A 16103-nucleotide genomic window follows, 5' to 3' on the forward strand; every position below is an offset into this window, starting at 1 on the left:
TGGTCAGAACAAAAAGCATAAAACATATATACATGTGGGAAATATATGAGGGGAAAAGGATGTGGACAGATCTGTTAATGAGAGCAAGGTATTATTAATTTAATAATCATTTATTAAGCACCTACTATGTGCTAAGCTCTATTCTAAGCACTTTACAAATATATTCTTGTTTGATCCTCACAACACTCCTGGGAGGTAGGTACTACTATTATCCCCATTTTACAGTTGAGGAAACTGAGATAAACAGTTTAAGTATCTTGCTCATGATCACACAGCTAGTAAGTGTCTGAGACAGGTTTTGAACTTAGGTTTTCCTGACTCTAGGCTCAATGCTCTTTCCACTTGTACCACCTAGTTGCTGGTAATATAACAAATAAATAGCTGGGATACTGCAGAGGTAGCTATAGAATGTTAGAAGACCAGAAGAAGGCCTCCAGAGCATTGAGTGATCTGCTCTAGAAAACAAGAGAGGAGAAGGAGGAGGATCACATAGGATAAGAAAGCATGAATGGATTGTGATCTGTACCTCCGTAGATAGTACCCACACCAATGTGACTGTGACTGCAATGAAAAATTGAAGATGTAAAGTATCATGTTTGATTTCCACTTTGGCATAAACATATTCAGATTCATAATCCTCCCTCTTTCATTATTAAGTTCCTTCTGAGTCAGAGAGTTTCATTAGGCTTACTAGAGAGAAATAATAATAACAATGATAATAGCAAATGAACTCTAAGTTCTTTTCTAACTATGATTCTATTATTCTCTGATTTTTCAATCAACAAACATTATTAAGTGTTTGCTCTATGCCTTGGTAGAATTATAATACTTACCTTGACCCTCTCATAGTTTGACCCTACAGACCTTAAAGACCTATGATCTGTTTTGGTAGAGAGGAGAAGTAGAGAAGTCAAATGAACAAACCAGAAAGTAGATAACCCATTTGAATGTTAGTAACTATACATATTGACTCATGTGACTTGGTCTCAGAAAGGATGGAAGAGAGGGTGAAGAAGGAAATGTGCCTACCAGCTTGGGAAGGATCATGGAATGGAGAAAATATTTGAATAATGTGTTCATCCTTAAACCCTTTTCCCTTTACTTGGTGATGTAGGAAGAAGAATAAAAGAATGATGGTCTGGAAGTAAAGGAAATCTTACTTCACTTAGTCACTCATAAATTATTCATTTATTTTGCATGAATAAAAGATAGAAAGTTTGGCTTCTAAAAATAAGATAAATGGGCAAAGTAATATTATTTTACATAAATAGTGATACTTGTATTAACTAGTAGAATAAGGTATGCATAGGCACACACACATATATACATATACACAGATACAAATATGTATTGTATATGTAATAAGCTTATAGATTTAAAGCAGGAAGTAACATCAGAGGTCATCTAGGACTATCCTCTCATTTTATAGGTAAGAAAACTGAGGCCTAGGAAGTTAAATGACTTGCCCATGGTCACACTGGAAGTAAATTGTAGAGCTGGGATTTGAACCTAGGACTTCTGACTTTAAATCCAGCATCCTTTCCATTATACATTATGCTGCTTCCATATATTGATATCACAGGTATCAGCAGCCACAGCTATTTTCTCTACTCAGAGGGTCTCACTCTTAAGAGTTCTCCCTCAGGAAACTTGGCAGCAAGTCTGTTCCCAAAGCCTTCCTTCCACTGATAAAATGTCTGCAGATAGTCAACTCACTCTCATCCATCATATAAGAAAAGGGAACAGAATCTTGGCATCCAGATGTAAAAGGTTCTTGACTTTTAATATGGCCTTGAAGGGACAGTCTGGACCTAAGATTTCATGAGTGCAGGAAATTTCCAGTTAAAAAAATTCCCTCTACCAATGCAGGTTGATAATAATTCTTAGAATCTTATAGGGTTTTCTGGAAGGTTGGGAAGGGGGAGATCGAGAAGTTAAGTGACACATTAGTATCTGTCAAAAGCAGGATTTGAACTTCAGTTTTTCTCACTCTAAGGTCAGCTCTCTAATGAATCTAGATCTTCCTGACACTGAAGCCAATTTTACCTCTCTTTCAATCCACTGTGCTAGGACGGTTTTCTTTTTAGTATCTAGCAACCTTCATACCCAGACAATCTCCTGTTCACGTACTAATTAGCCCTCACTACTCTTATCTTTCTAAACTAGATAAGATTGGACACACCCAGAAGCCAGTAAGCCAATTATATGCCAATAATAGTTTAGGATTATACAATGTCAAAGACATTTGTCTGGGTTGTGAAGGGTTAAGTGTTCTACATAAAGCAAAGTGTGACAGGGACTGGTCACCATGGACTGGTCACCAAATAGGTAGCAGAGGAATGATAAATAGACATTCTGTAGTCCTTGGTCCCAGAATCTGAAGCAGTGTCCTGAATTTTTGTAGACCTGGTGCCTGATTTCTATTGTTAACCCACTCCCACACAACAGGAGAGTTTTCTGGAGTTTGTGGCCAAATTCAATCCATTAGATGCTAGAGGGTTTCTGCTGCCATTTAAACTAGAGCAATGTAGGCCAATTTTCAGACCTCTCCAACTTGCTATTACTTCTCTTTTTTATAGGGTCATTATTTGTCTCTGATCAGATTTCCTCATTATCAGAATTATTTGTTTGAGGCACCTTTTCAAGAAAGATGGGGGAACTGTTGTTTTCTTCAGAGGCTAAATTAGGGACCTTAGTGCTAGGACACTTTTTAAAAAAATCACATTTGCATGGAGCTATATAAAGTGTGTCAGTGAATATTGAAGATTTCTACCTGGGAAATACCAGGCTTAAACCCTTGGAAAATGGAAATCAAGTGACTATTAACTTTTTCAGAAAATAAATTTTTTTATTGATTTGTTTTTTTACATCACCTGTAGCCTATGCTAACTTTAGGGACTCAATTGCCTTCAGTTTAATAATAAGAAGTTTTAGTCAATTTTAAGATAAATTAGTGTGTCTAATGAAAATCGACCATCTGGATTGAGATTCACTACAAATTTGTTTTATATAATCTCAACTGGGTTTTCATTTTTGCACATCAATCTTTTTATTCTTTCCTAATCGACTCTATCAAATTCTACAACAGATATCAGAAACCTTTTCTCCTTTCCTCAAATCTTGTAAACCAACTCCTCTCCTTTTCCTTGCAGGTAAGGATCTTGACCCCTACTTTGCTAAGACAATGGAGGCAATCCTTATACTGCATGCCTTAAAACTCCTCTTTACACTCCTCATTCTCTTGTTTGCTCTATTCTCTGTTCAAGAGGTGGCCCTCCTCCTTGTCAAGCGCAGCCCTCCATTTGTGTTCTTAATCCTCTCCCTCACTGTCTCCTTTGTGTGTTGGCCTCCTTGCTCATTCCTTCTCTTTCTCTCGTCTCCAGTACACATACGTTCTAAGGTCTTCTCATTCTGAAAAACCTTCACATGAGGTTCCCATACTCCTTCTTTTACTGCCATGTGTCTCTTCTCTTTTTCACAGTCCAACCCTGAGAGACTACCACCTACTCTCACTGTCGCCACTTCCTCAGGCCCCTACTTGCTTCTCAGCCTTTTGCAATCTGGCTTCCAACATGACTACTTGACTAGAACTATTCCCTCCCAAGTGTTACCAACAATTTTTTATTTTAGACCCAATGACCTTTTCTCACCCCTCATTCTAAGTGACCTCTCTATAGGTTTTGCCACTGATGACTGACCCCTCCTCCTGGATTCTCTCTTCCCTCTCTTCACTTTAGGCTTTGTTAATATTGCTACCTCTTGCGTGACCATTCCTCCTCACTATCTTTTACTGTATTTTCATTCTTCTCCCACCCACTAAGTATTATTGTTCTCAAGGCTTTGTCCTGTGCCTTCTTATAAGATCTCTTTGTACTTTCTTCCTCAGTGATCTCATCGGATCTCATAGGTTCAATTAAATTTCTATGTAGATGACTCCCAAGTAGATACAGCCTTGATAGCTCTCCTGAACTCCAGTCCTACATCACCAACTGCCTACCAGATATTTACGTTGAGCATAGCACCCACACTCAAATTTCTTTCCAAATGTATTCTTCCTCTGATTTGACCTATTTTGATTGAGAGAACCATCATCCTTTTAGTCATCAGGGTCACAACCTTGGAGTCATCCTTGACTCTCCATTCTCAACTCTCCTTTTCTTTCAACTCTAATATCCAAAGAGCTGTCAAGTCATGTTGTTTCTGCCTGTGCAGCATTTTATTTCCTTACATGTGCATGTGTTGTTTCCTCCCAGTAGAATGTAAGTTCCCTGAGGACAAGGACTATTTTTGATTTTGTTACTGTATCTATCCCCAGAGCCTAGCAAGTCATCTTGTACGTAGTGATGCTAAGTATGTGTTTATTGAGTTGTAAGTAACTATAATCTTCCTATACTTCTTTTTTCACTAGTTTTTTTATGAGGATTTTTTTTTGCATAAAATTATGAGTGTATCTGTGGTAGGCAATTTTTTTAATTAATTATTTAGTTTATGTGGCCCAGTAGAAAAATGTCAAACAATAAATAATCATTTAAGTGCCTGCTAAGTGCTAGGAAAACAACCATAAATGTGTGACAGTCTTTGGTCTCAAGAATCATATATTATATTAGATACAGAGATATCTTTGAAGGCATGGTACTGGTAAATATGGTCAATGCCAATGAAAATTTTATGGGAGGAGAAGCATTTTTTCTGGCTGAATAATATTTTTAAAACAATCCCACAGTGTCTTTAAGATACCTGATCTCTCCAAAGACAGCTCCAGCTTTCAGAGTAACCAGAACTTTATCTCCATCAGGGCCTCCAAGAACTTGGACTTCTCCCTGTTTAATGATGTACATCTCTCTGCCAATCTCTCCCTGGAAACAAAACATAAAGAAGAAACAAGAGCCCATTTTAAAGATCATTTTGTGTATTCACAAAATAAAAGAATTTGACAGTTAGAAGGAGTGACCGTCTAGTCCAACTCTTATCCCAAAGCAGTGTTTCTTAGCATTTTTTTGTTCATTAAGAACTCTTTTGGTAGTCTTGTGAAGCCAATATTCCCCTCCAAATATTTGTTGTTGTCTATAGGGTGTAATGTGCTATATTATCCTAATTGAAGGAAATTCTAAATTTTAGTTATAGGTTAGGGAAAATAAAGATTAATTTTTTTCCTATCCAAATTCACACATTCACTTAGATCTATCCATGGACTCTTTTGGGGTCTGTGGACACAAGATTAAGAACCCCTTCCCTAAAGGAATTCCCACTATAACATATTTGAGAAGTGGTTATCCAACTTTAACCAGAAAGGGGAACCCACCACTTCTCAAAGTTTTTCTAAGAGTAGCATTATAATGAATAACAATAATAAAAACCCCTGCTATATGGAAATATGTACCTCTAAAAGAGTAAAAGCAAATGAAACACAAGAACCATCAAAGAAAAGCTATTTGTCATAGAATCTAGGTTTTATTACAGACACTAATTAGATATGCTTTGAAACTCTAGATCAACTATGATTATGGTATTTTTAACCTCAGAACCAGTCTATGGAATGAAAGCCAAAACGTGAAATGAGGCCATTTCAGGGAGGTCCTTGGCTTCAAAAGATGGTCTTTGCTTTGTCATGCCAATTTATGGGAAGGCTAGCTGTGTTAGAGTCCAACAGCCCTTTTAAACTTACCATTAATGTCAAGTTTTAAAGGAGTTAAATGGGTCATCACTACTCCAACAGCAGGAAGCAGTCAGTACTGAGCTTTAAAGCTGCTCTAGCACCTATGGAATTTTACTCTGGGGCGAAGAATTGGGGAAACCATATATTATTGAATATAGTTGTCACCATATTTCCATCCATTAGTATTTGACAAAAGAATAAGGGACTCTTATAAGTTAACTTAAGTGACACATGTATCAAAAAAGGTTATTTGACCATTCTAGCTACCTATTATATCACCAGGAGGTTTTCACCTCTAAAATAGGTTAAGATTGGTACAATGAGTTGAAGTGATAACCATCTGAGCCAAAAAAAAATTACAAAAATATGATAATATGTATTATCTGATAAAATTAAGGGGTAGATGTGACCTTGGGTTCCCAAAGACTACGTCAGTGGAGTGCAAGGTCTGGAAGGTCGTAGTAGAAGGGCCACTGGTCTTTCTTACGGTGAGAGTACTAGAGTTCAGGGCTTGACTCGTGCATATTTTTTTTAGTTTGATAACCTTCAGCAAGTTACTGAACTTTTCTGAATCTCAGTACTCTCATCTGTAAAATGATGATAATAATAAAAAGAATGATAAAGTGATAATCATTCTTGTACTATGTACCTCACAGGATTGTTGTGAAGAAAGTACTTTGCAAACTTGAAAGCTCTTTAGAAATGTGAGTTATTACTTTTATCAATAATTGGAAGGAATCAGAGGAAGCTAAATTATAAAATGTGTACCTGAACAAGACTCTCCTGTACAACATATAAATGAAGGCAGCTAGGTGGTACAGTGGACAAAGTATATTTGTCATAGAATCCATATTTTATTAGACACTAATTAGATACCCTTTGAAACTCCAGGGCCTGATGGACCTGGAGTCAGGAGCACTTGAGTTCAAATCTGGCTTTAGACACTTATTAGTTATGTGAACCTGGGCAAGTCACTTAATTTCTTTTTTTTTTTTTTCCTAATTTTTAAAAAAAATTTTTAGGCAATTGGGGTTAAGTGACTAGCCCAGGGTCACACAGCTAGTAAGTGTCTACAGTTTGTTCTGAGGCCGGATTTGAACTCAGGTGCTCCTGACTTCCGGGCCGGTGCTCCACTTAACTTCTGTTGGCCTCAGTTTCCTCATCTGTAAAATAGGAATAATAATAGTACATATCTCCAAGGGTAGTTGTGTGGATCAAATGAGATAATATTGATAAAGTGCTTTGCAAGTCGTAATGCACTATATAAATGTTAATTATTATTATCTAGCCTTTTCTTGTAGTCCTTCAGTGAGTCGGAATCCACTAGATTCTGAGATAACACTTTACACTTTTTGATGGCTTTCGTTATTGGAAAGTCTTTTCTGACAATAAGTCTAAATTCTTCCCTTTGAAACTTCGACTCATTGCCCCTACTTCTGCCATCTTGGGCCTATCAGATCAAGTCTAATCCCTCATCTTCAAGATAGCCCTTTAAATACAAAAAGACAGCTATCATATCTGTCCTTCACTGTTCTTCTTGTTAAATATTTTAAGTTGTCCCAATCTATTATCATATGATATAACCCTTATCATTCCCTGGTTGCCCTTTTCTGCATGTCTACTGCTTATCAATGTCCTTTCTCCAGTGTGAAACCTAATGTGAATATAATACTTCAGATGTAGTTTTACTAGAGGAGGGAACAGTCAGCACTTAAAACTTTCCTAGTCCTGGATATGTTTCTCAGTATAGTGACCATTTCACTCTATTGTCTTATATTGAAATTTCAGTCCATTGATACAGCCTTTGAAATTCTTTCAACATGAATATTCTAGGATTCCACATCCATTTTAGCTAAATTCAGAAAAAATTCATCACCAGAGGGTTGGAACTCAGGTTCTGAATTTCTTTTTGGCCACAACCATGCATGAAATAGTCTGTTAAGAAATAGAGGGTTTGTAATTTCCATTGACAGAAGAATACAAATCCTGAAGAAGTCATAGATCTTTTGAAATACTGAGGTAACAGAGTTGTCATTCTGTACTTGGGGTACCAAGCTTCAGATAATTAGAATATGAGAAAGCATTTGACACTAAAACTAGAGGAGACATATTTTAAATTTTCTTTGATGATTTGAAGTCAGTCAGTAAGCATTTCTTAATCACCTACCACATACCAGGCATTGCACTAAGCACTGGGGATGTAAAAAGAAGCAAACGACAATTCCTGCCTTTGAGGAGCTCACAATCTAATGGGTCCAATATCTATACAATTTAATGGGTCCAACAACATAATTGATTGGGGAAGATAACAAGCAAGCAAAATGTACAAACAAGCTAAATATAGGATAAATAGGATATAATTAACAGAGGGAAGACATTAGAATTAAGGAGGTTTGGGAAAGACTTCCTGTAGAAGATGAGATTTAAGTTGGAACTACTGGAAGCCAGTAGGCAGAAATGAAGATGGAGTGCATTCTAGGAATGGGGGACAGCCAGAGAAAAGGCCCGGAAGTGAGAGATGGAGTGTCTTATTCATGGGACAGCAAAGAAGCCAGTATCACTGGATTGAAGAGGTTGGGCAAGGAATAAGGCATGAGAATACTGGTAGAAAGCTGGAGATGGGGATATGAAGGAGGCTAGGATATGAAGGAAAGGCTTTGAACACCAAAGGAATTTGTATTTGATAGTTGCAAAGGTAGTTTAGGACCGTTTCATTCATTAGGGTCGTCATCATGAACTTAAATTGTCATTATGAATGTGGGAAATACCAATTACTGGGATTTCCTACTCCAAGAATACCAAAGAAATAAATTTTTGCATAACATTCATAAAGTGATTTTAATTTTTCACTAACTTCCTATTTTATTTCATATTATACTGATATTGTCCTTATTTTCACCTTCATTTGATAGACAAGGAAAAGAATAGTCATTTAAATGACCTGCTCAAAATCATGCTTTAGTAGTAAAACTAGGGCTAGAATCCAGGTCTCCTTGGTTTGATTATTTTGTAGCATTACCAGCACGAGGATAAAAAACATTGCTAATAATAAACTAAACAAACAAGACAAATGTGATTTTTAAGTGCGTTGGCAGGCAAAATCACTTTTTTTTCCCTCAACATAAAATTATGTGTGTTTGATAAGGAATAATGGAAACAGTTTGCAAGCTATAGTTGTTCAAGAAACACTGCAGGAGGTCATGATTAGAAGAGCCACATTTCTTCTCCCTGACATGAATCAACTTGAAAAGACTCAGAATGATTTTTTTTAAACTTCCCTTGACTAGGGGAAGAAGTACATAATGGGCTTTTAAATGTAATTCAGCATTTTAAATTATTTTTTAATGATGTTTCCATAATTTTCTAAGGAGATTAACCAGGCTAAGCATTCACTGTTCCTTGCATATTTCTAAGCTAATTTAAACTTTTGGTGGATGTTCACTTAACATTCAAAGGAAATAGACATTTCCTGGAGATAAGAATTACATGATAAAGTCAAATCAAGTCAGATTCTTTTGGGGTTGACATGTATGTTAGTTTGAGATGGTAAGAGAGATAATTGAAATGAGAAATAAAATCTATACCCAGTCCTCGGCAATGACTACCAAAAAGGGCTCAGTAAATTTCCAGCATGCTTTTGTGGAGACTGAATTCCAGGGTTGGTAGGACTCTTCTCTCTTCCCTATTCCTCAAAATGCAGGCTACCCCATAGCACTCGGGTGAAAGCCCCAATTACTCCCTGAGCTTGTCCATGTTGTTCTAAGTAAAGTTCCAAGCTAGCAATTGTCCACTGGGGATTACCAACCCAGATAAATCAGACCTCAAGCTTAACTAGTTAACATACAACAAATAAAAGCCTTAAAAAAGTTTTGTGGACCTAACTATACCTAGTGGACTAAAATCTTGGCAATTCAGTCTTTAAATCTCACCAATATAAATGATAACTTAAAAAATCAACCAAAAATTCAAATTCACATTTAGATAAACAAGTTAATAATTTTAGCATGGGAAGGTGGCATTGACTTTGGAATTGAGCTTGAAAGGAGGGAGAGGAATTCCTCAAAAGAAAGAGGTGGTAGTGCTCATAAGCACAGTCTTATACTATTTGGTGCTATTTGGATAAGCAAAATAGACCCAGTCCCTTAGGGAGATGCATTTATGATACATTTCAAAGTTTGCCAAGCAATTAGAGCTGCTTAGGGGTAAGGCTATTTATAAGCTGAAAATAGGAATAATCATCAGTTCCAGTTTCTGATGCTTGGACAATTAGGAATGCTTTCTTGATGACGTAAGGCTGTGCCCACATGAAAACCTCCAAATATAGGGTTGTAGCATTAGTGTCCTGAAGGTAGAATGGAAGCAGTGGGGTTGTTCCAATGTTTATTTTCCATTTTTGTCGCTAGGATTCCTTAACACTAGCCTCGTTTTTAATTGATATGGACTTCTTTAAGACTCCGGAGTTAGTGGGGATTCATTAATTGACCTGGTGTTTGAGAACTGATTATGTACACCTCCCTATAGCTAATATGAGATACTTGGTCAAATGAATTAATATGCATTCAGTGGCTAAGTGACCTTGGACTAGAGCTGAAACTAATGATTTTTGCTTCTGGGGCTGGGGGTATAAAACATGCTTGTGAAGTGTGCCTGAATTCCCTTGAGGAGTGTGGAGGAAGGTCAGGAAATTCTGATTCTGGAATGTCACTGGGGAGAGTGGATGAAAGTGGGCCAGGCCAGGCCAGAAAGGAATTGACCAGGGATGAAGCTGTTGGGGGTGGGTGGGGGAGATTTACAAGCCACTTAGTAGCTCCCTCATTTGACTAATTATTCTTGCTTACAGGTACTAAGCTTATTTGTTTCTGCTCCGCTGAAGGACCACAAGTGCTTTTAATATTTTTAAAAATTTAGGCTTCCTGAGACAAAGCTCTGGCTTGGAGCTATCTTTTGGAATCTTAAGGAACCCCTTGATATAGGATTGTAGATTTAGAACTGGAGGAGACCTTGGACAACATCATTTCCAGCCCCTTTATTTTACTTTTGAGGGAATTGAATCACAGAGAAATTAAGTGACTCGCCCACAGGGTCTGAGGCAGGATTTGAACCAAGTCTATCCTAACTTGCACTCCAGTGCCCTATCCATGACATCATGCTGCCTTTCCTCCTAAAATATCGCATTGAACTAGAATTGGTCTCTAAAGTTCCTTCTGGTTCAAAAATTGCAAGGTTTTGATTCTACCTTCTAGTCCTTGATCATCCATACTCTCTTGATTTTAGGAGTGACCTTGCCCCAGGTAGCACAGCAGCTAGGTGGCACAGTGAATAGAGCGCTGGCTCTGGAGTCAGGAAGGCCTGAGTTCAAATATGACCCCAGACACTAGCTCTATGACCCTGGCCAAGTCACTTAACCCTCATCTGTATAATGAGCAGTATCTCTGCCAAGAAAACTCCACATGGGGTCAAGAAGAGTCAGACACAACTGAAATGAATGAACAACTTCCCCAAACAATTCAATTCAATTTGGTTTGGCAAACATATATTAAGTATCTCCTATTGTGTAAAACAGAGTACTAAGGATAAGCTAGACTGTCCTCAAATAGCTTACATTCTATTGGAGATGAGGCAAGATAGCACCATTGGTGTGCATAGACAGTGGCAGGGTGTGTTGACACACACTCTGTGAATATCAATAATGTACAAAGGTAAGCAAAAATATACAATTTGAGGAGGGAGAGAGCACATATGCCTTGGTGGCTCAGGAAAACTTTGTAGAAGAGACTGCACCTGTGTTGAGCCTTGAAGGAAGACAAGGAGTTTGAGAAAGGGTTATAGAAAAGGAATGCATTCTAGACACATGGGATAGTATGGATGAATGTGGGAGGAGGCAGGAGATGCACTGATCTGAGTTCTGGGAACAGCTAGTTGTCTAGTTTGGAGGAAACCTGGTTGATGAAGGGGAATAATATGAAATATTGTTGGAAAAGTCTGGTGGAGCCCAATTGTGGAGGGCCTTACATGTTGGACTAAGGAGTTTATATTTTATTCCAGAGGGAATAAAGAATAGATAATCCAAAATAATTTGCATTTAGCTTTGAACTAAACTTTGTTTTGAAGGGTGTGTGTGTGTGTGGGTGTGTGTGTGTGTGTGTGTGTGTGTGTGTGTATGTGTGTATGTGTGTGTGTGTGTGTATTGGGGATGAGAAGGAAGAAAGATGGAGAATTTATTGTTGTTGAGTCATTTTTCAGTCAAGTCTGACTCTTTGTGGCCCTATTTGGGGTTTTCTTGGCAAAGATACTGGAGCAGTTTGCCCTTTCTTCTCCAGATCATTTTATAGATGAGGAAACAAAAGTAAACAGAGTTAAGTGACTTGCCCAAGGTCACACAGCTAATAAAAGTCTTGAGGCCACATTTGAACTTGGGAAGCAGTCTTTCTGACTCTAGGCCCAGCACTCTATCTGCTTTGCCACGGAGAATTTATAAGTCCTTACTATATTCCCAGCATTGTACTAAGTGTTGGTGATACATATATAAGCAAGCAAAACAGCCCCTACCCTCAAGAAGCTTGAATTCTAAAGGAAGAAGGAGGTTGGGAAGGAAGCAAGCATTTATGAAGCATGGTCCAAGGCTATATTTACAAATATTATCTCATTTGGCCTTTTACAACAACACTAGGAAGTAAATGCTATTGTCATCCCCATTTCCCAGCTGAGGAAACTGAAGCAAGCAGGCAGGAGTTAAGTGACTTGTCCAGGGTCACATAGCTCATAAGTATCTGAAGCCAAATTCAAACTTGGATCTTCCTGACTTCGGTCATTTCAGGTCCAGTGTTCTACCTATTTTGTCATGGAGCTGTCTCTAGGCAGGAAAGAGGGGTGGGATAGCCTGGAGATAGCAGGGAAGTGAGGTGAAGCCTTAGGTCTGGACAAGGTAAGGCAAAAGCTGGCCTATCTAAGCCTAAGATGGTCTGGGGTGGAATCCAAGTTTTCAGAGGCAAAGAGCTGGGGATGAGGGCTGGAGTCGAGGCAACGTAGTCTGGGGATGGGTAAAAGAAATTCAGCAGAAAATTTCCCAACTAATTCTGTTTTCCTTAGGATAGGACCCCATCTTCCCACCATTAATGAGGGACTATCACCTTTCTGGGGTTGCAGGAGGAAGATACTTTGTTTTAAAAATGGCCTCTAGGGGCAGCTAGGTGGCACAGTGGATAGAGCACCTGCCCTTAAGTCAGGAGTACCTGAGTTCGAATCCGGCCTCAGACCAAACACTTGACACTTACTAGCTGTGTGACCCTGGGCAAGTCACTTAACCCCCATTGCCTAAAAAAAACCAAAACAAAATAAAAATGGCCTCTAGATAATCCCCAAAGTGGATAATCATATAAGAGTAACTGCTGACAGTTTTAAAAAGCAGAACACTTCCAGCTTCTGTAACTTTTTCTTCCTCTTTAAATATTTTAAATTAATGACCTGTGACTGTAATTTACATTGATGGAAAGCAGTTTTTCAGACTACTCAAAGTCTATATTCTGTCATGTAAGTAATGGAATCCATATTGTCTTGTACATTTTGATGTTTGGGAGCCCATTATGATTATTATCCAGCTCTGTATATCATAATTATCTCTGTACCATGAAATTCACTCAGGACAAATTTTATTTAAAGCTTACTCTTGGCCTATATCTGAACTCCACTTTGAATCTACTTATTATTCTTGCATTTGAAAAATAGAGTTCACTCACCTTTTTGCAGACAAAGTCACCAGGTAAATACACACAGGATTTCAATTTCAGCAGCATGTCATAAATCATCTGTATATCACACCCCTAATGTAAATGAAAAAAAAAAAAAAAACAACACATTTTTTCTCTATACTTGAGTAATACCTTTGTTACATCTTTAAGAAATAACCCAAATGGTTTTTATAGCAGATTGGAAATAATAGATATTGTAAAGTATTTAGTGAAGCATTTGGCAAATGGTGAATCCAAGCCCTGGATTCAGATCCTGATTTTCTTACTTGCTACTTGTATCACTATGAGCAGGTGACCACCTACATGGGCCACATTTCTTGCATTTGTAAAATGAGAGGGTTGGACAAGAGTGCCTCTGAGATCCCTTTAAACTCTTGAATGTTGATCCTATGATATGTCACTGACAACTTGAGTGTGAATCTGCCAATACGTCACCTTTGCCAGGAATATTAAGCATTTTCCATCAAGGATACAGATTTTCCTTTAAAAGATAGAGTGACTTGTTGCAGTGATTTAAAATGCACTGAACTCTTGTAAAACAAATTTCAGTTTCTCTTTAGTTCTATGTCTACATGAAGGCAAGCAAATATGTTGGTAATGACCTAATGTAAGGTGTTATTTTATTATGGGAGCAGGCTCCACTATACCACAGGATGAAATGCATTGACGGTCGCAGGCTTGTGACTAGAAAGGAACACTTATCTACAGTTTTGGGTACCAAGTCAATTCTAGGGAAGGAAATGAGTATAAAAATAGGCACTTAATAAGTACTTACTGAATTGAATTAAATTTATATGTCAATGTCCCCAACCAGACTACCATCTTCTTGAAGGCAGGACATTCTTTGGGCCTCAGTTTACTTAACTTATCTCTGTATTGCTTTGCATCTATGTATTTACACAGAGCAGGTACCCAATCCATCTTTGTTCTTGGAGATGATAAATTCACTCCTGGATCTTTAAACCCTCTTCACAAGGCAGGTCAGTTTATGAGCTTTGATATATGTTCCTGAATTGAAATTTAATCTGTACTTTATCGCACCGTTGTTGTTTTTTTGGATGTCACCCTTTTTCCTGGGCTTTGACTGTTGACTTATGCTTTCCTCCTGCTTTGTAATCCTACCAGTACTATAGGGCTGCATAGGGGAAAATGGAGACATTGAGAATTTTAACTGGGAGTATTAGGGTGTATGAACATACATAGTAAAGGTGCAGATCAGTCTATAGCTTTATGAGTAGTTATTTTGGTTGGTCAAACAGTAGTCAATCGTTTTTTTATTTGGCAAAGTAAGAATGAGGCCAGGGTTATGGAATTTCCACTGCTGACCAGTTGATCTTTGTTCTGCTTCATGGCTATAGGCTGTAGCCTTTTAGGATTAGCATTTTGCCTTGCAAATATATTATTCTATTTGCAAAGGTAGTGGGGAGGCAGAACTGTGCAAATTTATGACCACTGAGGGAGAAGCATTTTGTAGAGTGAGGCCTGTTCCCAATGGATTGCAGTCAAGTTTGTGTCTAATCATAAGAACATCATTTTGTGGCTTCAACCACAATTCAAAGCAATTAACACTTAATAGGTTCACACTTAATAGACGTGCGTACGCACGCGCACACACACACACACACACACACACACAGTGGAAAAGTGTCTATCCTAAAGGAACTTGCATTCTACTTGGGGGAGGTGGATAAAACATGAAATCTGTAAGTATATATATGATTATTATGGGAGTGACATGGTGGTAAGACATAATGGATAGAAGGCAGGCCTTGGAGTCAGGGAAATCTGGGTTCAAATTCTGCCTTTGCCACATATTAGCCCTGTGGCTGTAGGCAAAATTTATTAACCTCTTAGCGCTCCAAGCATCTCCCTGAGACAATGAGGTACAGAGAGATTGCTGGTGTTGGTGGAAGGTGTTTTCATACAAGGAGTTCCCCACACTAATAAAACAAAATTTAGTGACAAAAATGAAGTTTAGGGAAGAAAAGACACTAAGAACTTTGGAGATCAGGAAAGGCTTTTTGTTGGAGGAGTCACCTGAACTGAACCTTGATGAAAACTAGGGATCCTAAAGGGTGGAATTGAGGAGGGACTACATTCCCAATAAGAGCCATAGCTTATACAAAGACATGGAGGTGGGAAATGGTTCTAAGTAGTATGTAGAACACATGAAGAATAGTTATGTGAAATAAACCTGGAATGGTAGGCTGGAGTAAAATTATGAATGCCTTTAAATGCCAAGGAAAGAAGATTATACAGTTTGTTCTTCATTGATGACCTCAATTGAATTGACAATTCTAAATTAATCACGATGTTTCCACTTGAATTAGTATAGACATAGATCTTACTTTTCCCTGAGCCATTGAAACTTTGACTCCATATTTTTTGTAGGGTATCTTACAGAGGAGTTTTACTATCTTTATGCAGTATTTATTTTCTTTATGCCATTTTCTATTGACAAATCTTTTTCCAAAACAAATTCCAGGCAGTTAATAACATGATTTCATCTGAAGAGTAACCCAGTTTTTGGTGGCAACTCTAAAATAAATTATCTTTTGGGCAGAGCCTTATTTGTTTCTTAGTTGAGAAGGGACTTATTTTGAGAGGGAAGGCATTCCACTCAGATGGGATTTTTTTGCCTTCAAATTGAGGCCCAGGAAGTTCATTCAACTTGTCCAAAGTCATACAGATAATAAGCA

At 37.9% G+C, this 16103-nt stretch overlaps 1 protein-coding gene across 1 annotated transcript in view; it reads right to left on the reverse strand.

Moving 5' to 3' along the window:
* CNGB3 (cyclic nucleotide gated channel beta 3) overlaps positions 1–16103 on the reverse strand; it is a 188358-nt gene that overhangs the window by 24930 nt on the left and 147325 nt on the right. Inside the window, exons 14-15 of the mRNA XM_027871946.1 lie at positions 13393–13476; positions 4738–4856 (exon numbers count right to left, since the gene is read on the reverse strand). Coding sequence (XP_027727747.1) covers positions 4738–4856; positions 13393–13476 — 203 coding nt within the window. The remainder of the gene's footprint in view (positions 1–4737; positions 4857–13392; positions 13477–16103) is intronic.

The sequence above is a fragment of the Vombatus ursinus genome, unplaced genomic scaffold, assembly GCF_900497805.2.
Source record: "Vombatus ursinus unplaced genomic scaffold, bare-nosed wombat genome assembly UNPS02000577.1, whole genome shotgun sequence".
Classification (NCBI taxonomy): Eukaryota; Metazoa; Chordata; class Mammalia; order Diprotodontia; family Vombatidae; genus Vombatus; species Vombatus ursinus.